Source organism: Pyxicephalus adspersus, chromosome 5 (assembly GCF_032062135.1).
Source record: "Pyxicephalus adspersus chromosome 5, UCB_Pads_2.0, whole genome shotgun sequence".
Classification (NCBI taxonomy): domain Eukaryota; kingdom Metazoa; phylum Chordata; class Amphibia; order Anura; family Pyxicephalidae; genus Pyxicephalus; species Pyxicephalus adspersus.
This window is the reverse complement of record NC_092862.1, coordinates 146,616,847-146,642,474: the sequence shown is the minus strand read 5'-3', so window position 1 is coordinate 146,642,474 and position 25,628 is coordinate 146,616,847. Positions and strand designations below refer to the sequence as shown.

The following is a 25,628-nucleotide window of genomic DNA, read 5'->3' as shown; positions in this document are numbered from 1 at the left end:
CGAACCGGAGCCGGAGCCGAGCTGGACATGTCCATGTTGTATACAGAAAACGGTGCGGCCGGGCTGAAAAACAAAGAGCCAAGTAAGAGGCAGGAACACGCGGGAGGGCGCACACAACTACTCAATTACCAGAGATCTCATGGTTAATACACGTGCGGTCGGTCACTATATGGATGATAAAACTTTAGTTTTGTGTTAGGCCAGGTGAATTACTCAAAAATTAGATTTATAGGGGACACTGAGGGAAGGGTACAAGAGGGCACTACAAAGCGGAGTAAGGAAAGCCAGATATATTATACCTTGAGCGAGGGAAGCTGCGTGATGGTCTCGTGCTCCTCGCAGCTGGACACAGGATGATGTTTTCCAGGTCGGGCCCTCAGCTCTGACTCTTAACCTGGACCGACAGCCATGTCCGCCGCCCTGCCCGCCTCGTATTTGGCGCCACAAATCACCAGCCAATCAGAAACTAGAATGACAAACAACACGCCCAATCAGAATCGACAGCAGGGACCCATCTCTGATACCGCCTTCTGCTTGGCGCCAACTAGAAAAGACGATGATTGGCGGAAAGCAGAGTGGTAAGGATATTATCCAATGGAAGCTCTGCTTGGCTAGCCTTTTGGGCGGGCCATTGACATAGGCGCGATCCTATAGCAGAGCGAAGCTTTTTCTGACAGGAAGGTATGACAACCATTATAGCCAATAGCGGCTCAGCTTGCGCTGTGACAGCACATGACAGAAAGAGCGGCCTGAGAGGGTAATGAGAGAGGTGAGTGACAGGTCAGTTGGCCAATCAGAACTCGGATCACCTCAGATTCCCTGCAGCTGCTTGGAGAAGGCGAGGGAACCAGGTGTTCCAGCGGTGGCGGGGAGGAGGTCGGCTGACAATAACAGATGGAGGCGGCCACACACTGAAGGTGGGTCAGGGAAGAGGACATCATGGTCCAGGGGTGAGTCTGGGCTGCTTTAACAGGAAACACATTATAAAGAGCCATTTATGTCGTGTGATATGAGGGAAAAAACAGCCTGACCTTCTGTGGTCTCCCAATAGTTTATTCCTTGTAACCATAGCAACAGTGTCCAATACATTGAATACTGCTCATCACCCTGCTCATGTAATCTGCACAGAGCGTGAGGTATAGTGATAGCCATCCCCGGCCATGTCCAATGCAGCCACAGGGGAGAGCGGTGTGTTCATAGATTATTATTATTTAACAGGATTTATATAGCGCCAACATATTATGCAGCGCTGTACATTAAATAGGCATACGTCCCCAGTATGGCTCATATAAGGTGGGGGTGACTTCAGCTTGAAAGCCAGGGGTCAGAGGTCACCTGAGGCCTGACAGATGGCACGTGCTGCCTCCCAGCTTCTGAGTGTGCAAAACCTTCTATGTATAATACAGAGGATGCTGAGGCCCCACCCACACACCCAGGAAATGGTTGCCAGGGGAACGAGGCCAAAGGTAAGCCTGACAACCCTCGTTGATGATTGGACAACAGGTAACCTCTGACCCATGACAACTGGGATGTCCCCCCTACAGTTACCTAGTAACCAAGATCTGAACGGGCGAGGCCTGAAATCTTTACATTCCCCTGCAGCACAGCCCCACAGACTCCTATAGGGCCCCTCCAGCCTAAAAGGAGATTTGTTGCTGCCAGGAAATGTAAAGCAATGTGGGATGATGGCCCTAAAAAATATCGCTACATGGGCAACTGTAGGGGAGGACAACTTAGATTCACCAGAGTGAATCATTCTCTAACATCACGGGTGTATTCTGGGTTGTCATGTGACATGCAACATCCCTCTGTAGGACGTCCAGTTCATCCTCTGTATACAAGAGGGCGTTGGGTACTCAGACACATGAAAAGCTAATAGCCATCAATATATTATATTGATGTATTATTAATATTATTATTATTAACAGTATTTATTTAGCGCCAACATAATAATCAGCTCTGTACAGGGGTTACAAATGACAGACAGATACAATGGAGGTATCACACAATAGGAGGGGGATAAGGAATGGTGGCTGAATAGTGAGGGTTTAGGAGACAGAAGAAGACGGGTAGGTGAGGGGGAAGCGTTGGGTTTTGAGGGCTCTTTTAAATGAGCAGAAATCAGAAGCAAGCCAAATAGGAAGAGAAGACCATTCCAGAGAGTCAGGGCAGCTCTAGAAAAGTCTTGTATTTGTGCATGTAAAGAGGTAATGAGTGAGGAAGTCATTAGTAGGTCTTTGGATGAGCAAAGAGACAATATATTGACTTTCACAGCCTTTCTCAACCATTTCATCCCTTATAAACCCTTGAAATACATTTTAGGTTTCTGGAAACCCCAATTCAACCAATTTGGTGGCATTGGAGTAAAAGCCTCCCAAAATAGGGGCCATTAAAAAGAATTCCCCGTACAATGATACCTACACCTAATGATACAATGATAGATTTCTAAATCCTAATAGCTTGCAGGTGGCTCTTCACGTGGCTTTGTCCTGAAAGATTTGCTGGCATCAAATGGGAGGTCAATCAGCCTCAATCTGAGGACCCCCTTAGCATCCTTAGGAGAGACCCCGGCTGAGAATGGCTGGCCTATGTTTTCTTCCTTTATATACATTTCCACACCTGGCATGCAGAACCCGGACAATCAGGTTACCTGCAGAATGCAATGTGTTGTGTGAGTCAGATGGCAAGGTCTGTATGGTACCAGAGCCAGAACATTACATGAACTCTGATCACCAGCAGAGCCTGGAGCCATGTATCTCAATGTAATCTGCAAACAATTCACATTGGCACGGGTTCCCCCTTTACCTGGAAATGAGTTCTCTCTCCAGAATTTCTTTACCTGGAAACTGTTCTGTATATTCCCCAGTTGTTTCAGTGATCCAAGAATAAGTGAACTGTAAGGAGTCATAAAGTGATACCAAACCAGCCATACCCGGCTATCCCCGTTCCTTCGCAGGGTGCGGGAACTTCTCCGGACTTCTTGATTGGCTGGGCTGTGAAGGTGTAATTCTGTGATTCCCGGGATGTACAAAGGAAGCCAGGAATAAATTCTGGGTGACGATCAGGGAGGTAAGATGAGATGTAGAAGAAGGGACATGGTCTGCAATAAACTCCGGCCTGATCGTAGATTTATTTATATTTATATATATATAAGTGAGATTTTAATTCTACTTTAAAATTCGGCAGTGCAGGTCTTGTGACCCAGAAATGAAGGCAGAAACATACTCTGTCAACATATTAAAATAACTCAAAGTACAACCTGTTCTTTGCATGATTTCCTATTTTTCAGCTTCCAGTTTCCAGTGACACCGGCTTAGGTTCTGCTACATTTGCGTGTTACTTATTAAGCCTGAGCTTCAACAAAGGCAACACAGGCAGGAGCCTAGGGCACAGTGGGTGTCCGGGGGCTCAGCTATAACAATCCTGCTGCGAGAACACAGAGGGAAAGGACACATAATCAAAACTGTGTACCTTCCTGTCATTCACTAGGAGGATATATTTGTAGTTTGTATCTGATAGCCCCCTTTCAGTACACACAATACAAATGGAGTGGCTTCTCTGTGCCTCCTGTAATCCCTATCAATGGGAATAATGCTGGGGAGGCTATCTGGACTATTTTCCCATTTGACTCTAATCTTTTTGCGGGTACGCAGTAAAATGTTTCTGGACAAGTGTTGGTATTGTTGTAAATCCATGGCTGCTTCTAGAGAAAGGAAAAAGATATGAAAGGTTTGCTAACTGTGTATTAGAAAACCATTGCAATCAGGAAACAAACAGCCATATTTGTATATTTCTATGTATAGCCAGGTAAAAATGGAGCCACGGGGAGGGATCGCTGCAAAGCCCGATCTAGCTGCTGAAATGGAAGCAATTCCCTGCTAATGTCGGCCTGTTCCACACAAGCATTTATGGAGCCGTTACTGATATTATTATTATTATTCTTACACAGTATTTATATGGCACCAACATATTACGCAGCCCTGTACAAAGTTCATAGTCACGCAACTAGCTGTCCCTCAAAGGAGCTCACAATCTAATGTCCCTACCATATTCATATGTCTTTAATAAAGGTCAATTTTGGGGGAAGCCAATTACCCTCACTGCATGTTTTTGGAATGTGGGAGGAAACTGGAGTACCTGGAAGAAACCCACACAAACACAGGGAGAAGCTGCAAACTCCATGCATATAGTCCTGGCTGAGATTCCAACCTGGTACCCAGCGCTGCAAAGAATCAACATCTCTTCTTCAAGTTCCGATGTTTTGGGGACGTTCAGGTGACGTCTCCGCATTTTCCTTCTGATGTGTTGGACATGTGGAGACATTTACTCACCAAACTTCTAAAATCACCGACATACCCCGAAATTGTGTGCTGCTAAAGTGGTAATAAACTGGAATTTTATGGCTATGATTCACAGGTAAGCTTCATATATTTGCACATTATAGGGGCCTTACCTAGTAAAGTGAGTCCTCCGGTTCTGCGATGTCCACGTTCCACTCATCAGACCCTCTGACTTCTCTCTGCATCCTTCCAGCTTTGGAATCTTCAGCTTCGGCCCAGCAAGGATGGCGGAGTTATTGTGCACGCTCACGGTTACACAGTGAGTTACATGGTCTGAGCAATGCACTTTACAAGGATAGAATAAACTGAGCAGGAAAGAATATTTCACAGAAGAAATTGAAAAAGTTTTCTCTATGTTTAAAATAAAATCCCTCTGTCAGCATTATTTCCAAATTAAGGAGTTAACTTCTCCATTAAACCTTCCCCCTAACAACTTCACCATTGTCATACCTGTGAGTTCCTCACACCACTGGTTCTTGAAGAAAATGATTGGTTATCCTATACATACGTATTCTGTGTCCACCCTATATGTGATGAATCCTATAAGTTCAGTGTTTAACCTAGGCAACTTTTCAAGTTGGATGAGAAGAACCTGTAGGTGGGTGGCAGTATTGCCATCCCTGTATTGTGACCCAACATTTCAGTAACCACCCAAAAACAGCCGGGCGGTTACTGAAAAGTGCCGGGTGGTGTGACCATCTATAAGGGATTCATGCTTATGCATTCAGGGATTTCCATTTATAATCATCATTCCACATGTGTTACTATAAAGCTTGCTCTGATCATCAGGTCATTGAAGGTCCTCACTGCTAAGGCATTGAGCGCGGGGATTCCCGGTACCCAGTGTGAGGTGTAGTGACATCGGTCGAGACTCCCAGAAGCAAGGTGTTTTCTATAATTAAAACTCGATATTTAAAGTTGTTTTGCAGCTAATTTTGTTTCAGCGTCAGGGTGAGGTAGATAGGCTGACCAGAAATGAAGAGGAAGGTCTAGTTTAAAACCCATCAGATAATGATGTGCTGCTTCAACCAAACAAGAAGTAAAGCACAGCTAGCTTTGCAAGAAAATCGAGATTAAAAATCAAATCTCTTCATGTTGAAACTTTCCAAACTTCTCCACATATGCAGCCAAAAGCGTTACACAGATCTTTTATGGCAGCAGCTAATCTGTTCTATGTTTTCTGGGGAAATGGCTGCAGGTGTTTATAATTAATAGTAATTGTGATTTTTTTCCCCACAATCCCAACCACCTGCATAGCCAGGCTGATGGAAGTTTTGGTCTTCCAGTATTCAGTTACCAGCAGATTGTCTATGGGAGAAGCTGCTGATAGAAGGCTATACAAACTCCATCCATCTATGTCTGCGTGTTTTGTCGCAGGATTTTCTGCACATTACAATGGCCAGGACACTCCCTGCTAAGGTAATCTGAAGTCCTTATTTAGGGTTTTATGTGGGGCAGTTTGGGGAGGTTTAGTATTCGTGCACATATGTGTCTCTCAGTGATTTAGTTGTTAAAGAGATTTTAACAAGCTTTTGTAGACTTGAATGGTCACACTTTATACACAGACAGCCGTGTATATCAGCATATATAGATGAAAATTGCTGCAAACATGGACTGAGGATTGTGTAGTTTCGTCCTGAACGTTATAGTAACAGACAGAGCTAGCATTCATGCACCAACCTTTGTTGTATTGTAAAAAACCAAATCCTGTGCATTCCAATCCAGTACCCACTGACCTTAGATAGTTACACACTTATGTTAGGGAGAAATGTGCTCATTTTGGCCTAACGAAAGAAATGTTCGCAGTTGCCTGATACCCTACTCCAGCCATATGCACCATTCCTTGATAATATTTCACGAGGAGTTGTGTGGGCCAGGGATCTCTAATTAGGATTGTTGTAGTTCAATTAAGTCAAATTTACGCCATGTTCATTGCTCTTTGTTCTTAAAAAAAAACATTTGAGTGCAACTGTGCTTTTGTGCAGCTCTTTGTTTTTGAATGAATTGCATTATTTGCAGTATGTTTCCCATACTTTATATTGTTGCCTTTTTTGCACATTGTGATGCATTGTAGCATATTGCATTTGTGCTGAGTGTTTCATTTTTACCAAGTGCGTATGAAGACAACACATTGCTGTGATCTGAGTCTATTGGAAATTGATTTCAGCATGGCATTGCATTGTGTCTATGTTGAGAATTGAAGCACAATGGATGTGAATGAATATAAAATGGCTGCATTGGTGGTAAATGTTTTCGTAAGTCTGCCTGTACCTTGCAGCTGAATAATGCTAGGTATATGTTACACCCAATAGGGCATATTGAGAAATCTGTCCATTCATGAACGTGCAGTAATAAAGCCATCCAGGTTTAACTGTGAATGGACAATAGAATTGTATGTGCTCTCTGTAAGACTGGGTACACGTGTGCAATAATTGTCTTTGGAAATAATCTTTTACAATCCTTTCCAATGTCAAGACTTCACGGTGCATGAACACGTGCTGTACATATTGCATTATTCTGTTCTATGGAGGGGGAGAACAACGGAAAGGCACACACTGCGCTCTCTCCCATTCACTTTCATTCCTCGTTAGTCATCTGTGTACCTGCCGGGACAGTTGTCGGAGTGATAGACGAGCGCTGTAAACATGCTAGATTCTCCTCCGATATCAGCCGTGAACCGATTATCACACGAGAATCATCTGAGGTGTGTACGTGGCCTAAGTGCTAAAACTTTGCACAAATTTAGCCATCTCTTATACTTCCCATAATCCTTGTGTGATTTCAGTAAACTTTCCTTGAATCAGGAACATTGCTTAATTGAATTCTCTGTTTTATTGTTTAGATTTTTTGCAGCTTAAATATTTTATTTTCGAATTCCCTCATGCACAGCACCTGTAATCTTCCATGGAAACTCGCAATCACAGAACCTGCAACTTTAATTCCTCTTTGTTGTAGCAAAGTTTCAAAGGAAGTCGTCTTATGCACAGCCTTCATCACTGCATGTTTGGTATAATCGGCATTTCATAGATAGCAGGTTGGACAGATTTCTGGCTCAAAATGTTTCAAATCTTTTGCTGTAGTTATAGTTTGTTCTGAGTGCTGACTGTTTATGATGCTATTCGTAGTCAATGGAGATTGGTCTTTTGAGAATGTTGACGTGGATTTGCACTGTCCCCAGAGCCGCTTACTTGTTTAGACAGGCAGCTGATTCTCTCCTTTTATTCTGTGTTGCATTTATATTTGGTTGCGTATATCATAGGTCCTCAACCAGTCAGGGCAAGTCTGGTAATTCCAATATTAATTCATTTTTAAATTATAAAACATCAGTACATAATAATTCTGAGACCAGTGAACATCTTCAGTGATATAAAGCTGCAATGAAAGTGTTGGAAAACGTTTGCATCCAATTCCCATTGGTTGTGTGTGCCGCTTGGTCGGCTCATTGCTTTGCCAGGGTACAAGATGGGACTATAATGAAGTCTGTAAACAAAATGGCGGAATCAGAAGAGTTGTGTTTTCTCTTGTTTGTGGAAAACGTGTGTTTCTGTGCTCTGGTTTGTTTCCTAATATATTCTTAAGCTACATACACACTTTCCTGAAAGACTGAAAAATGAACGAATGTTGTACGTACAGCGCCGCTCTGCTCTATGGGCAGGGTGGAGAGCCAGCTTTCTCCCCTTCACTTGCATTACTGGTCGTTACTCATTCGTCGTTTGTGGATCTGCCGGCACGAATCCATGAACAATGTCGGACGCCCACTGTACATGCATCAGATTCTTGTCTAATACTAGCCCTGAAACAATATTCGGACAAGAATCATCTGACGTGTGTACGTAGCCTTCATATTCTTGGCAAAGCATATTTGAATCTTTCCCTTATATTATTATATTTGCTAAAATATTGCTTGGCTGCCATACAAGGACAGATTGATATATTGATGTCAGCTATTGGTGGGCAATGTTATCGGTGATAGGAATTTCCCGTGTTCCAGGTATAAACCTCCTTTGCACACATCGATCAGTAAACCATACATAGACCACTGCATCCCCCTTTGGATGCGTCTCATTTCAAGACCCTGAATACCTGGGGGTCCTTGTGGACAAGATATAAAAGAGCTGAGTATCGTGCTTGTGCAATAGGAACTGCAAGCTCAGCGGAGATTCCCAGTTATAGGTAAGTATTTTGTACAATTGGAAGAACATCTAAAGAAAAACAACAGATCAAAAGCCAAGGTATGCTTGGTAAATCACAGCTGTAATGAGGGTTTACATCATTTTATAAAGTTTAATAAGCTCTGATGTAAATCTCACATGACTAAGGAGAACCTGTGGGGTAGGCAGACATCACTAAACTAACATAACAAATGGCCAAAAACTCACAGGGAAACACAAGTTGGCTTTCATGCTCTTCTCCATGGAAGTTTGTTGCCATTATTATTATTATTTGTAGTATTTATATAGTGCCAACATAATATGCAGCGCTGTACATTAAATAGGGGTTTCAAATGACAGACAGATACAGACAATGACACAGGAGGAGGAGAGGACCCTGCCCTGAAGAGCTTACAATCTAAGAGGTGGGGGAAGTATCATACAATAGGAGGGGGATATGGAATGGTGGGAAGTAGTGAGGGTTTAGGAGACAGAAGAAGACGGGTAGGTGAGGTTGAAGAGTTCGGTTTTGAGCACTCTTTTAAATGAGCAGAAAGTAGGAGCAAGCCGAATAGGACGAGGAAGACCATTCCAGAGAGTGGGGGCAGCTCTAGAAAAGTCTTGGAGCCGTGCGTGTGATAAGTTTCTCTTCTCCCCGGACGTTCATTGTCCTTGTTCTGTGTTTTTCCCCACTCTTATGTCAGTAAGGTGCAAAGACAACAAAGACAATACCCTAAAGTATGGAGGGTCACGTCAAAGTTCTGGTGATTGGTTCAGTGCTATCACAAAGTGTTGGGGAGAGTCCTCACGGCTGACCATTTGGAGCCACCACACGGCTGTCTTTACACCTTGCAGATATTTCACACAGCAGAGTAATGGGTGACGGCCAGGAAGGTGAATACGTGCAGTTGGAGAGGGGAATCTGTTCATTTGCCCTGCTTTGGTGAATAACAAATTCATTTTAATTCTGTCAGCACAGACAAAAGCTTTCAGACCCCCAGCTTTGCACAGAACTTCCTTGATGTTTTCTGTGGTGATAAGGCTGCCCCACACCTATCCTATAGAGTTCCTGAGTGGGGTATTGCAAGGCTTTAAGATTTGTCATGGCATTACCTATGTAAATATTTATTTTAGAAAGTTACTATTTGCATAGCCAAACCGACATGGATCCGGGTGGCCGAAATAGAACCAAATGAAAATTCTTACCTATGCTGTTAGCCATTTGTTAGCCTTCTCCGTTTTGTACTTGGTAAATCACACATTAACTTTTATACTGATTCTGGTATTTAAAGCCCAATTCCTTTTAATTGAAATTGCCAATTTTCCCAGGGCCAATGGTAACGTAATCTAGGAGACATATATATATTGGAAGTGCTGCACAGCTCCTAAAGATAAAATTCTATTCAACAATATGAAATATTCCTCTATTATCTGCATTACTTGTGGACTCCTTGGGAGCCATATTTAATCCTGGAACTCATCACTTGGTGCCACCACCATATTTTTTGCCTTTCCTCTCTTCTTCGGTGCCATCAACACAGGAATTAAATTTTGTTCAATATCTTTTCTTTTATATTTTCTTTTAGACTGGGTCTATATTAGGTTAATAAAGGGAAAAAAGACATTGTGCTCCTCTATGTAATGGAGGAAGATGGTGGCTTGTGTGAGGAGCCAGCGGGGTGCTGTATGTGGATTCCTGAATACTGCTCTCCAGCCCTTAGTACTGATGCCAGCAAGGAACGTATGCAAATATTGCAATGTATTAATGGGTTAGCGTCAATCTAGAAGGGCGGCCATTCTCAGGCTGCATACCAGGTGCCAAAAATTCCAAAAAAAGATTCTGTCCCACTTTAATGGAGCATGCAATGCAGTGACTCCACGAAGTATCCCCTCCAGGATCACTAGGAATCTCCAATGCAGCAGGAGACTACTATGGAGGACATAAAGTCAGTTCATTTATTATGTAAGTGCACAATTTTTAATGAACAAATTTTAGGAACGTTTGACTTGCACCTTGTATGTATATAGATCATTGATCACCAACCTTTTTAGCCCTACGGACCACTAAATGCACGGAATCTGGACCGCGCATGCATGGGGAGCCATGTGTCACACAAAGGGTAAGAAACTTCCTCCATAGTGACATCATGATGCCAGAACCCCCCCACTCTCCCATCACAAGTCTGTCTATCGGGGGACCGGTCTGCGGCTCTGGCCCGTGGGCCCCCCTCTGGCAACCGCTGATATAGATCAACATATGAGGCTGAATCTTTGGTATTGAATGAAGGATGCAGGCTAGTGAGGATCAGGTCCCATTTACTCCAGCCTATGCATAATTTGCTTGCAGTAATGACATTATTAGAACATTCCTTCCTGCAGTGCACCATATTGAAAAGGTGTGAATGAACCTTAAGGATTCACCCCCCACTAGTTGTAATGATATATCCATTTACACATGAAAATACCCCAGCATGAGGAAGCTCACATCAAATACATTGGTGGGCTACTTAGCACTCCAAACTCGCAGCACAGAGCTGCTTAACTCCAGCCGTGCATTGCTGTGTGCTGCAGTTTTGAAGGAACAGCTTGCATGATTTTCTGTGCATTGTGCTTCTGTAGGTGGAGTAGCGCGGCATTTATACAGAGCCACTTCTCTATGAAATATTGAATTCACGTATTATGTTTGTGTGTCTTTGTGAACATCTTGTGTCCCCCTTCCCATTCTTGTTTGCAGTGACCCGATAAGAAGATTGTAGTTGTTGATGCCTCGGCAGGTCATGAGAAGGAGAACCTCTGGAAATATAATAATTAGATCATGTATACCAAGGCTGAATAACAAATAGGAGTTATGGAACAAGCTGGTTGAGAACTTTGTATATTTTTGTAGAACTTTGTTTCTGCACACATATAAAGAAAGTCAGTCAGATTCTTTGCAGTTAAAGCACAACAAGCTTTCCCTGGGGAAACCCGAGTTGTGTGATCTGCTGGAGCTCTTTTAGATCATTGTGCACCTTCAATACGATAAGTATACCTTTTATTTGAGCTGCATCTGAATGCTTTGATGCATTCTTTAACCCTTCTCAACGTTTGAAGTCCCACAAAACGACTTCCATATTGTTACAGGTGCGTTTGCTAACGCATTGCATGTCAGTTATTGTGTGTTTTCATGATGCGTCAGGCAGCCTAGCTTGTATGAGCTGGCTATGAAGGAAAGATAATACTGGATATCCTCCAGACAGGAAGTGACTTGGGATCTAGCCAACTGGTTTTATAGTTTATTTCACATTGTGAGAAGCTCGCTGTGTACAGTGAAATCAGAGTGAGCAATTTCAGTGTGTAGAAGGAAGAGTACGAGACTGAAGGTAAGGCACTAGTAGAGCTTTAGTCTGTGTATATGGTAATATTAAAAGCCACTTACACCCAAAAGTGATAATTGTAAGTGAAGCCTAGTAGATTGAACCGCTTCCTTTATTTCTATGTTTCACAAACTCCCAATTCCTCACAATAAGTTTTTGCACACCTCCGCGTGTGCTGCCCACCTTTGGATGTTTTCACTCATGATTGTGTATTTTTCTCGTGTATTCCTTATGTTATAAATGAATACAAATATAGAAGTATTGATGGAAGTCTAGGGACAGAGAGATCTGATCAGCAGCTCATCTGCGGTATTACCTCGCCTGAAAACACAGAGACCTTCTGGGTTCATGAAACATTTTGCTGACATTTTGAGAAGATCTGGAGCAAACTTATTTTGTTTACCAGGAGGGTAGTGATCCTGACACTTCCAGATAACAGATATACCGGTATAAACACTGCAGCTTGACAACTTATCAGCCATGTAACATCTGTCATGGGTCTTGTGTCTGCCCACAGAGACCACTATAAAAACACGACATTGCCAGAGCTGAGGATGTCACAATATGGCGGACATCACCAGCATGCACCGTGTTCTCATGCCTTCATGTAGCCCTACTGTATTATGAAGAGATCCTGGTTAATGAAAGGTATTGTAACATTAGGTATTAAGTTCTAATTTTGATAATTAAGGTTTATTACTATCTGTAATTTCTAGTTCCTTGAGTCCAAGTTCATCAAAATGAAAACCTTATTTTGACAAACGTATTTACCTGTTTCCTAGTGATTGTGTATTACAGTTCCTTGTCAGATATCTCTATCCTATTATTCTTATTCAATCAGTGTAAGGAACAAGAGAAGGAAACTTTTTCACGGTATCTTCACAAAAAAAAGAAACCTTGGTCATGTTGGGTAATGAGCAGGTAGTAGTCAATGGATAGAGTTGACACTTTATAGACTTTCTCTAAGTATGTTAAAGTCTATAAACTTAATTTTAATATATTTGTTCTGTGAAATTATAATCCTTAAATACAAAATATAGAAGTATTGTTTTAACTTTTTCTTCTAGTAAGTAAAATATAAAAAATATTTTTCCTTATTGGCAGGCAAGTAGAGATTTTCACTTTTGTGTTTTTCAGGCTCTCCTTTTGCTTCTTTGATGTAATGTCTGTTGTTTAAAGAACTCAGTTGCCGAAGCTAAAATCTACATAATCACCCCAGCGAATTTTCCTTCATTGGACAGCTTAGTCCTAAGTTTGTCAGACTTGTTTGAACAATACTTTGTGGAATTGTATATACAGTTTATAAAACTTTGACCTATTAGAGCAGGGGTCGGCAGACCAGATACGGCCTAGCCGGTAGTTCGATCCGGCCTAACGGATCTCAGGCTCCGGGCAGTGGGCGGGTTGTGTCCCTGGACAGGTCTGAGCCTGCAATGGGAGAGAAGGTGGGTTCTGGCATCATGATGTCACTCTGGGAGAAGTTTCTTCCCCTTTGAGTGACACACGGCTCTCCGTGCATGCGCGGTCCGGAGTCTGTAAATTTAGTTGTCCGTGACGTCCAAAAGGTTGAGGACCACTGGTCTAGACCATCAGTGGGGTAGCATCAAATGGTAACTATAAATGTAGGAGGATAGCATACTTGTGTTCATAGTTCTGTAGATTACAATTGTGATTGCCCCAGGTTTTGTTCAGGTTAAAATATCAATGCTTGAATTCCCTCATAACTTCATGAGTTATTCTAAGGTTCCAGATTATCCAGACCTTGGAAGGAACCTTCTTCTTTTGATAGAAGGTCTCACTACTGATAGCCACCGAATAAACTTTAATGGTAGAGAAACAAAGGTGATCATCTTCAAATGTTCCTATGGATGGAGGCTCCTAGAATCACTACAAAGACGTACATTGGAGTATACCACTGACTGAAGTCAAGAGCTAGTGGGGTATGAAGTCTGATCATGTAGGGCAGATTCATCTTCTATGTCCCGGAAAATGGAGGGGTGCAGTGTTGTGCCCTCCATTTACATCTAAAGCGTTAATGCCACCTGGAAGCTACAATCAAGATGAATTGTAGGAACGGACCTGGCACCATGGAACTCGTCTTGAGATCCAGTTTAAAATGAAGTTTTATTTACTGTAGAAGAAGTTAAAGAATCGTCACTTACCACACTACTTATAATACCCAGGCAGTTGTATTCTTTGCTCTTTTCATTGTTACAGATACATTTAACATAAATCACAACATAGCAGGATACAGGTTATGAGATTTTACATCAAATTTGGTTTAAAAGTACTTTTGGAGCAATCTATGAATGATGTTACTGAGAGGGAAAAGGCCTGTGTCTTCAGAAACTCCATTTTGTATCCTAAGTATGCTTGCTTGACAAAATGTTATCTTTCTTGCGTTTCTCCTATGCTCTAGAGAATTCTGTGAAAAAAAAGTACAAGGTCAACTCTCTTCAGATGTTTCACTGAGTTCCTCTACTTTATGTTATGTCTTGATGTATTATATTATATACGCTCCTTCTGCTTTCATATATATAAACCAGAATTTTGCCTAATAAATTTTGAGAGATACTGACTTTAGATCCATGGTGTGAAGTGTGTTTTCTTTCGTACTAAAATCACTCTCCCGAGCTCGAGAAGGACAAACTGAGACCGGACCAGTCTACGGGGTAGACGCTTATTCAATCCCCTACAGTTACATTGATCAGTTTGAGCAGAATCTGGGAATAACTATTCACATTTTTGTACTACTAGAATTGCCAAGCTTTGCAATGGTGTCTGTGGCATCAGTTTTACACGTGAATGTGTACAAACTCTGCATTTGGAGATGTTTAACTTTTTGGCAACCTGAAGGTGTTAGAGACAAGGCATTATGAAAAGGTTCAACCACCACCACTTCCTGATCTCTCCTTTCTCATTCTTTACCCAGGGTTCCAGTGGTAAGGTATACATTTATTTTCCAGTCCTTTTTAATGAGCAGATTAAAAAGAGAAATCTTATTATTTGAGTTTCTGAACATAGAATACTTATGTTACCACTCCGCCCACATAATATTTCCCCAGCGTCTTGCAGCATTTTCATCCTACCTTTAGCTGTGAAAAGATGAGGCTTTCTTAGCATCCCCCGCACTTACTCTGAGGCTGTGTACGGCTGACCGGGATTTCAGAGTATTTGCAGCTAAAGTAGTTCCTGGTTCCAATTTTATTTATACCTTGCCTGTTCCAGGCTCTGGTTGCTGTGTCCTCAGCCTACCTAAGACTTAGCCCAGCTACACTCCACCACATTGCTTGCCTGCATTTTCCTGTGCGTGGACTATGCTTGCCTGCATTTTCCTGTGCGTGGACTATGCTTGCCTGTCTCTTGGACTGACCTCAGTCTGCTTAGACCTTGCCTCTCGTTAGCATCCTTCCCAGTACCTGATCTTGGCTGCCCCTGGACAAGCCCTTTGTTCTGCTCGCCCCTGGTGGAGAGAGCCGGGGGGTCGCACACTTATGTTCTCCCTGCAGCAAAGTAGTCCAGGTAATCCTGCATCACCTAACTGCCCCAACAACTTGACTAAGTGCTTTATCAAGCCGTGGCCCCAGCAGGTTGAACCTCATCTTTCTTGGCCTTCAGTTGCATGAGAGGAATGGAAGACCTGTTGGAAGGAGATACAGCAAGCTTCCCTAATTTCGATTACTTGTCTTTTTCACTTTTGGTACACTGTATTCCTGCAGTGACACCTGGAATTATTTGAAATCATTCTTTTACTCTTTATAGACCAGAAGTATTTATGGTTCTTCATCTCCTGATTGGGCCCTGTGTAAGTCCAGGAGTCCATATCCGGCTGAGCAGCTTTTACCCTGGAATAAGTATCCAAACAAATTTGCTGGTTTTGTAACTTACTTTTATTCTGCTCACCCATTGTTGTATTTATTAGTTTAGCAAATAGTGGGGATTGTATAGGTTTTCCAAATATTATGCCAAAGGGTAAAAAAAAACACATTTTGTCCTTAAAGTTGTTCTAATTGTAGTAAGCGTCACAGAGAGCAGATCCACTTATTTACCGATGCTACTAGGGGTCCACTTTCTGGATAACTGTTCCACTTGCTTAGGTTCTGTATGGTGTATATGGCTGCTATTTTGGCTCTAACTACTCTATCTCTAGTACTAGCTTTTTTTTTTCTTTTTCTTTTTGTTAAAATAATATTTCTTACACCAGCTAGGTATTGACTTCCTATTGAGACACCTAACTTCAGTCCTAGAATAATTCTGTCCTGTTAAATATGCTTTCACCCAACCTTGAGAATGTTCACACAAGGTAGTATATCTGAATATTTGTACAATCTGAAATGGTTCTTTATTAGGCTAAACTTTGGTCGGGGTCTTCATTGCCTTGCCTACATTGTGTTCCTGGCTGATAGTCTATTGCCTAACCTTTTCTGCTGCGAAATCATTTAAACCCAGGGTCCACAATTGCTAATGAACAGGATTTCCTATTACCGTGTCTGTTAGTGAAATCTGTCTATTTAGACACAGTCAACTTAAAAAAATAAATAAATAAATTACAACATGTTGCTTTACATTTGAAGGCGCTAAAGGTCTTTGTCCCACATAAGGTTGTGTATGCTTGGTGGTATGCTCAGAAGTATCATAAACATGTATGTATGCATTCTCTTAAGTGTGCTACTGGTATGGTTAGAGATGAAACGTGTAATGCTTGGAGGCTATGCAACCAGAAGACTAATGAGGATTCACAGAATGAGTCATGGAGAAGACTATAAAATATAAGCAATGCTGAGACTGGCCAAGGCGGCTCACCAACTCTTAAGGAATGTTTTGTGCTGGCAGCTACACCTCAGATTGGCTTGTCCTGTGTTGGTTGCCCTCATGTAATAGCTGGATTGTCAAGCAAAGGAACAGCCTGTTGAAAGTCTTATCAGTGACCTCCAGCAGAAGGTGGCTATCTGTTCTTTTGGATAGTATTACAGGAAGCGAGAATATGTTTGTGTTTGATGATTATCAAGGTTCTGATAGGAAGGATGCTAAAAAGGTGTCTTAACAGGCAGTATATGAAGGAGAAAAGTGCAGAGGGTATGACAGCCAACTGTCCTTGTCGTTGGAAAGGATCGTGAAAGATCCTTTCCAACGACAAAAATTGCAAGTGTGTACGCAGCTTAAGGGACATACAATGATAAGGATTACATAGGGGAGTATAGCAGTGAGTAGGGTGTAGGAGATGAATGTGTGTGCTGGAAGAGTGATACAGGGAAAAGACCTGTGTATGTAATGTATGTATGTGTGTGGTAGAGGTGGAATCTCACTCATGAATGATTGCAGTGTTGGATATTTGTGCCTTTTATATCTGCCTGGAGTTGACCTTTAAGTGTTTGTTTTTTATTCATATATGTGAAACTACTCACACCATTCCTTGTCCAAATGTCCTTGAGATCCATTCAGGGGACACATTGTATCTTTCCAGGACTTGTCGTCCTGATGATATTTCACAATATAGATTTATTACAGGGATTGTCGTTTCTTGGCACAGCCAATATTCCTATTAATTGGCAGCACCAAGCAGAAAAGCCCATTGATGTCCCTGCTCACATCTGCCACCACTAGGAGTTGGCCATTATTTGCTAAATTTTGTTTATACATTTTGTGCTTCTCACATTAAATGATTGATTCTCTTCTTCTATAGATGCACGTGACATTCAATGACGTGACCGTGTACCTAACAGAGGAAGAATGGCGGAACCTGAACCGTGGGCAGATGCAATTGTACATGGAAGTCATGAATGAAAACTATGCCAGTTTACAGTCCCTGGGTAATGAAAAACCCAAAAGTTTATTTGTTTTATGCTATTAGTATACTTAGCAGGAAATGGCTTTTGGGAAAATATATAATATGATAAAAACTGTTGTCATTAAGCTATCCTTTGCTATAAAAGCAATGATATATTAAACATTTTCATTGTAAAGTTCTCAAAAACCCTGTAAGGTGACTCCAGACCCTCAATTACTGAATTCTCCAGTGCTCCTAGCGGTGATTTCTGTGACCACCATTTCAAAATACCCAGTTTATATTTCAACATTTAATTTAAAGAAAAGAGATAGAGAAAGCGGGGTTTTTTGAGGCCAAAAGAGCTATATATTTTGTGTATGAATACAAAAGAAAGATAGCATAACTGTAATATATTTTCATTTTTACAATGTAATCCCATTTCTCATGATGGCTTATATCTAGACAGGTATTATTCTGACTCAGTTCATATACATTAAGTTATTTATTATCTGTCTAGATATAACCATTTACTCCCATCATGAGAAATAGGTTAAGGCATCTTTCAATGACATTATTTTTTAAATTGTATTACACTTATGCTATCTTTGTTTTGTATTCATACACACAAAATATATAAAAAATAAAACCCTGCTTTCTCTTTTCTTTTAAATAAATATAATTATATAAAGGCCTGGCCACTACATATTACTGAATACCACTTCAGGCAAGGGAATATACTTTTTTTTATTTTTATTTTCTCATTATATATTTTAATTTTTACTTTTATTTAAAAAAAATTTCAAGTAGAGTGGGGAGCAATATAAACGCTTAATACCTGACCATGAAAAGTTATAACTCCTATAACAATCTAAAATCTATAAAATTACCCACCAAATAAAAAAAGGGTTAAAGAGGAAGAACAGTAGGGAAGGAAAGAAAAGGGAAGCCTCCAAACGAGGGAAATATGCCCTCTGGATAAACTATGTCTATAGGGTTTTATCTGGGATATGTTTTCTTCACTAGTGGGTGAACCTGATGGATTTTTTTAAACGTAACTAACTATGTCAATAAACATGGCTTGTCCAAGGATCTTGTGTATAGCATCCAGATTGTTCCTTTAGATACACAAGGTTCGTTAAACATTATCCAATTTAGTTTTGCTGTGATATAATCCAAAGGTAGAGTAGCAGATTTCCAATGTTTGGAAATAGTGATTGCAGCTGCTGGATAAATATATTTAAGAAACCTGAATAGGGGTCTGGAGAGAGGTCAAGATTGCTAAATAAAGCACCTTGGGGTGATTTAGGGAAATTCAGTCACCTCAATGGGTCATCACTTTACCTTGGGGCAAGACCACCAAACATGAGACATAGGGCCTGATTTATTAAAGCTCTCCAAGACTGGAGAGGATACAGTTTCATCAGTGGAGCTGGGTGATCCAGCAAACCTGAAATGGCTCTGGTCCAGGATTGAATACATTTGCTAACAAATAGAAAATGCCTTTTAGGAAATCCATTCTAGGTTTGCTTGATTACCCAGCTTCACTGATGAAAGCGCATCCTCTCTAGCCGTGGAGAACTTTAATAAATCGGGGCCATAGTACCTGCTTGGCCACAACCTCGAAAGTAGAGTTAGAAATCTTTGCAGGTAGCATATACCGCCTCAGAGAAAATCTTATAGTTGGATTCCAATAAACCAAGGTTAACCAAAACTCTGAAAACACCAAGAGCCATCTCCTGCCAATCCTCCAACTGGTCAAATGCAAGTCCTCCTCTCATAATTTCATATAAGCCATCGTAGCTTTCAGAGAATCTGACCTCTAGCTGTTTCAGGGACAATCTGTAGGGGGGAGTCCCTAGGCTTCAATTTGTAAAACAGTGAATCCATTAGATCCTGGGTATTTCATGTTTTTATGTTAAATATTGAAAGTCCGCCGAGTTTTGGCCTTTCAGAGATCGCCAATCCTCAAAAGATGTGTAGGGGCAGCATGAAGTCTTCCCTCATCATGAGGTGAACAAGTGAGATCCTAGGCCCATGATGAAGGAGATTCAATGGGTCCCACTGTGATGGAGGTGGATGTCCATATTGGAGAGATGAGAATCATTGGAAGGGAGGGGGAGATTTTAAGATAATGTCACGTTTCCCAGTAAGGTGACTACAAGTAGATGCTCGCTATCCCCTTTATAAGCCTGTAGTGTCTTTTCTGTTCCCCCCTCTGACACAAGAACAAAGGGAAAGTTCTGATGTTCCTTTGAAGTGGCAATGAGCTTTCTGAATTCAAGATTAAGACAGCCCAGACCTTGGTCTCCCCAGCCATATCTTCAGCAGTTGCCCAGATCCTCCCTTGGGAATGTCCAACGTTATGATGCTTCTTATTCTTTGCATTAAAAAAACAAGTCCTTCCTATACTTCCTCCTGGTTACACCAATCCGATGGCTTTTCACTGGTGGACTTCTCAGGACCTCATACTTGTCTATCCACTGGGTTTATCGGGTGTCTGGCCGTGGGACAGGCTTCACTCCGTGTACAAGATCCCCCCTCAGCAATTGCATCACTGGATCTCCCCATCCATCAGAAATGTGGGATGCCCCATTGCTATCACCTCTCTTGAAGAGATCGGCCTCCCATCTTCCCTGACCCCAAGCCTTATTTCTTTGCTTTATCTACATTTTATTACTTTCCCTCCCCCTCAATCTCCACTTTATGTGAGTCAGATCTTGCATGCACTAGATCTGTCGAGTATTGGGGCGATGTCCGGATGAAGTCGACCTCTTGCTCCATTAACTGCCCAGGAGTCTGGGTACGAGGTATTGCTCTGCTGGTACCTAACCCCTTCCTCTGAGGTGTCCACCCACTGTCTTCATTGGTAAGACGCATTGGAGGACATGCTCCATGTCTGGTGGTCCTGCCTAAAACTTGCTGGGTTTTGGGCTTCTGTATACGATTCTGTTGCACAGAACTGTGCACCTGACAGCGCTTTGTACATCTTCCCTACCTGTCCCTCCTTCAGGGCTCAAAGGAAATTGATCAGCTTTGTTGCTAGCAGCTCAACAAACAATCACAAGGGCCTGGAGGACTGACTGGATTTTGTTTGGGGAGGTTGAAGCATCCTGGCTGACTCTCATGATAGATTCCAGTCTACCTGGGAGCCTTGGATAACCCTTTAGCATCCTGGCCTCTCCATGTCTACATTTAGCTGTAGGTGAGCCCTCTCAGGTGCTTACACGTTATGGGCCATCTGCATTGCCTGGGTTCCTTTCTTCGCCTTTGCCTCTTTTTTCCCACCTTTGCTTTCTTTCCTCTTGTCATTTCTACTCCTATGTCTCCTTGTTTATGACTTGATTTGGCATGATTACTTGGTTATTCCACATGTTTCACACAATGCAATGTTTGTACCTTCTTCATTCAACTTGTGTTAACTACTGTCTTCTATTGCTTGCCATTCCTATTTGCCACTCATGTGATCTTGCATTTCCTATTTGCCACTCATGTGATCTTGCATTTCCTATTGCTGATGTTTTTGTACCTTGCACCTTTTTTTTCCTTAAAAAAAAAAAATATTGTTGAATCAAAGCCTGTCTCTGCCATCCACCATCCTCAGAGGTTTTCACAGAACTGTTGCTGTCATTTACACAATGCATTCTTTGTTCAACAGGAAATCCACAAATAACCCAGGTCAGGTGACTTGAATATCTCAGAAATATTTTCTTTATGTCTGCAGCCTTGTCTGTAACTATCTGTACAGACCTCCTTTATAATCCGTATGATGGGTTATTCGGAGGGAACTTAGGTTTACCCCATTTACAGTCATTCACTTTGCAGAGTAAACTTTTCTAATTGACAAGCTTTACTTTAGTTTATCATTTCTATTGAGCTTCTATGATGTATTGCAGTAATGAGATTTGTCATTTTTAAATTTTTCCATTTAAAAAAAAATGGATTTTGCTGAATACAAGAATGTCTTTCTAACTACTTTGTCCCAGCTGACGACGTGTAGAACACTGCTAAGCAAATCTGATTTACAGCTTGTTTACTCCTAGAAGCCTGGCAGTAATGCATGTGACCCAATGCTGTTGCGGTATTGCAGCTCTTTCATTTCATTCGGGTTAAAAAACCTTTTCTTTGCTGCATCATTGTTAAACCAAGGCATTTTTTTAAGTCGGTTGGGAAGAAATTGTAGGTGGGTGACAACCCCGGTATTGTGACCAAACTTTTCAATAACCACTGAAAAGTGCTGGGTGGTGCACCCGGCTAAAAGGGGCCGGGAGGACACTGCTGCATGGTTCTCTGTGCTGAGCTTTTGTTACAGAATTGTTTACAAATTACTTTTTGGTAGGCACCGATTGTTTTAATCCACACATGTGATGTCCAATTTTATTTCAGGACTTCCAGTCCCAGAAGCAGATTTGCTAAAACCTACTGAGCCACAGAAGAGGGATATGAGGCCTTACTACAAACTGGGAGAATCGTCGTATCCTCCTCAGAAAACAGGTAAAGCTGGACAATTCCTGAATATATCTATGTTCTTTCATCGTACAATACAGATTTCAGGTTTTCATTTTTCTTGAATAGTTTTAGTAGTAGGAGTAGAATTGTAGAATTCTCCTTCCCCAACCTCACTTCATTAATTCTTAAAACACAAAAACTGCGTATGGCAAACAAGTCAGGAGAATAGTTTGTATGTTTAAATAGGACGGCATTTATCTGCAGCCACCTCTTCAGGACTCCCAAGGAGCTGCCCCATTGCAGTTCCAATGCCAGACAGCAATACAAACCTGGGTGCCAGGGGCATTGCTAGGACCGTAAAAATCTTGGAGTGCCCAGAGGGAAAGAATGAGGTGTTGCACACAGGAGTAGCATGCAGAGTGAAGCTTAAAATGTTACTCATACTCGGGGCCTGATTTATTAAAGCTCTTAGGACTGAAGAGGATCTATTATCATGGGAGAACCTGGGGGATCCAACAAACCCGGAATGGATTTCTTAAAAATCATTTCCCAATAGTTGGCAGATGTTTTCAATCCAGGATCTCCCAGGTTCGCCCATGATAGCCTTAATTAAACAGGCCAATAGTATAGTATTTGGTTTTTACATAGTAGGCCATAGTATATTACTTTTTTATTTTATTTTTTATTTTTTTTACAAAATTGTAAATTTGGTGGCATGCATGTTCCAGCAGCGGCTGGGCAAGTCAGTGAGCTGACCTCAGAAATTGGTTTAAATATGGCGAGATTGACCAAGCGCTTGTCTCTAGTGCAAAGCCATCTTATTGGATAGTACAGCTAGGCCATAGTGAGTCTGTTTGGAGCTAAAGATGAGTAGGTTCAGCTGTGTTAATAAACCGGACAATTTTTGCTACATTTGTGGCAAATATACTCGTGTGATCAACGCAACAACCTAACCAAGAGGTGAGATTTGCTTACAAGTATTACTTTGGATGTGAAATTGGAGATCAGGATAAAAGCTGGGCACCTCATATCTGCTGTCAGGGGTGTTACCTTGGCCTAACACAGGGGTTGGCAAACTTTTATGGCCATTTCAGGGGTGGGCAGGAGCACACTAGGCTGGGCTCCAGCCCTAATGGCTCCACCCCCTGAAGTGAAATCCCTCTCCTCCATATGCATTGCGGAGGAGGGGGATTTTCTTTCAGGGAGCGTTCCCTATTTACCGCAGCAGCGGAAGTATCAGGCCTGCCAGGGTAAATAGGGGAGCCACAGCAAGAAGGTGGCACCGGAGCTTCGGCAGTTCCTAACGCCCCCTGGCAGATCCAGCCGGCAACAATAGGCCAGATCAGCCAGGGGGCATTAGGCCCGAACAAACTACTGGCTAGGCCGTATCTGGCCTAAAGGCCGGAGTCTGCCGACCCCTGGCCTAACACAATGGTTGAATGGGAAAAATAATAAAATGCCTTTTGCTGTGCCTATCGTGTGGCGTGAGCCAAAAGACCATCACTCGGACTGCTACTTCTGCATGAGGAAAATTGCCGGGTTTTTGAAGAAGTAAAAAATCGTTCATCCGGATTGTGAATCTGCTCTGAAGCCAGGGCCACATGATGCAGAGAATCCAGTTCCAGTCCCTCCTACATCTGACAGTGACATGTCAGATGAGGAACAGGAGGGTGATGTCCATGGTAATGAATGGTATGAACCCCAATTTGAAGAGGGTAAGCAACGTTTTATAAGCCAATCAGATTTAGATGATCTGGTAAGGGGACCTGTCTTTGTCAAAAGAGAAGTCTGAACTGTTAGCCTCCAGATTAAAGGAATAGAATTTGCTACAAAAAGGAACGACAACTTTGCACTTAAGTGATCGTCACACAAAGTTTGCAGGTTACACTGCATCACAAAACAAAAATCTTGTCTGCTACTTGGTCTAATCCATGTGTCCTATACGCGTAATTAGCTTAAGATCCTGACGTCCTTCAGATTTCGATTCACTGCACTTGATTTAGTATAGGACACATGGATTAGACCAAGTAGCAGACAATATATTTTTTTTTTTTTGATGCAGTAAATTTTGATTGGTTTAAAATAACATTACTTTCTTTCTGTTTTTTAACTGATCAAAGTTGAAAAAAAAGTTTGTTTATAGGGGGGTTTAGTCCTTTGATTTTTTAAAAATAGTCAAATAATTTTAAATCATTTGGGCAGGATAATATCCCCCAAGAAAGCAAACAAGAGAGGATGGCCGTTATCCTGATCACTTGTCAGCGGAGTTTTGTTTCCATTCTCATGGTTGGAGCCCATTAGGCTGCTATGGAGCCAAACTTCTATCAGCAAAGTGCGCCCTCTGGTGGCCACCTGCTGACTAGCAATATGTCTTTGTGTCATACATCTCTGTTCCAATGCACTTCTATGCAATTCTATTAATATTATTAAACATTAAACATTATTATTATTGTGCCTTATGCAAAAAGACAAAAAAAAAACTTTATTGCAGAATGTTCCAGTTAATATTGCAGATGCATTTTATACACACAAAACTGTGTAACACCCATCATGTTTTTGTTCATTTTGTCTTTCAATGGTCTTGTGTAACACCAAAACCTATTATAAAATGCAAAACCACAGCACATAGATCTAAGTTGCACATATTAGAATTCATTGTATTTCTATTTGAAATGTGAGGAAACAATATAACAAGACCCAATGCACCCCTGACGGCAGCAATACCATAACTGAAAAATAACTAAAGGACTACAACTTTGGCCTTTTGTTCAGTATAACTCATCCTGCTTCTTTTTTCATTTAGGTAAAACCTCTAATGTCCTCGGTGAAATGGTATCTCTGACTCCTGGATCTATGAAAATACAAGTAAATGGTGAGCATTTAAATAGCCCTATTGGGTGAATGTCAGATTTATTCAAGACTTTTCTTTTCATTGAAAACTGTTTCAGTATTCAGTTTTTTGGAGAGATGTTTTTTGGAAAATTCATGCTGGCTATGTGTGAGAAGACTCAGCTGGGGTCAGGCAGATAATACAGATAAAGTGTTAATTTATTCTTTTGTCCGCTTGCACCATAATGACCTGGATAAAGGTCTCCCATCCCCTTTCCTTCTTTCTTTATACAAACAAACTCTGGGGCGGGGGTTTGCCTGGAATTTAGCTGTAGAGTCATGCTGACCTGCCTTAAAAATGTTCCCAACAAGGACTTCATCTCGCACATGCTCCAGCACTGCATGCCCAGCAGAAGTTGGTAGTAATCTCACCTGGTATATAGAGCGGCTCCATATCCTCTGGAAGTGATGGCGCATATCATGTGAGGGCACTAAAACACTTCTGGAAAGTGTGAAGATCCACAAGGCAGGCAAGATGAATAATAGGAAAAGTTTTTTCCCACCCAAGAAGAGATTGTGCCCATACCCCTCTCACAATGGTAAGAAAAGCCCTGCAGTAGTTTGCATCTCTGCCCCTCCTACAATGGGGAGATTCCCTCCAGAAGTTTGTGTCTCTGCCCCTCTCACAATGGGGGGATTCCTTCCAGTAGTTTGTGTCTCTGCCCCTCCCACAATGGGG

General features: G+C 41.7%; 2 protein-coding genes and 1 long non-coding RNA gene across 3 annotated transcripts in view; 2 read left to right on the top strand and 1 right to left on the bottom strand.

Moving 5' to 3' along the window:
• CDC25A (cell division cycle 25A) overlaps positions 1-464 on the bottom strand; it is a gene marked incomplete in the record, with an annotated part of 14,611 nt that extends 14,147 nt beyond the window's left edge. The window contains 2 exon segments of the mRNA XM_072413057.1: positions 1-63; positions 300-464. Coding sequence (XP_072269158.1) covers positions 1-35 — 35 coding nt within the window.
• A 318-nt stretch (positions 465-782) lies between these two features.
• Positions 783-25,628, top strand: part of LOC140331779 (uncharacterized) — a gene marked incomplete in the record, with an annotated part of 29,588 nt that continues 4,742 nt past the window's right edge. Inside the window, 4 exon segments of the mRNA XM_072413056.1 lie at positions 783-917; positions 17,531-17,657; positions 21,998-22,105; positions 24,864-24,932. Coding sequence (XP_072269157.1) covers positions 17,531-17,657; positions 21,998-22,105; positions 24,864-24,932 — 304 coding nt within the window.
• Positions 6,732-14,430, top strand: LOC140331780 (uncharacterized). Its single transcript, XR_011920976.1, has 2 exons — positions 6,732-12,495; positions 12,985-14,430. It is a non-coding gene; the product is annotated as an uncharacterized lncRNA (long non-coding RNA).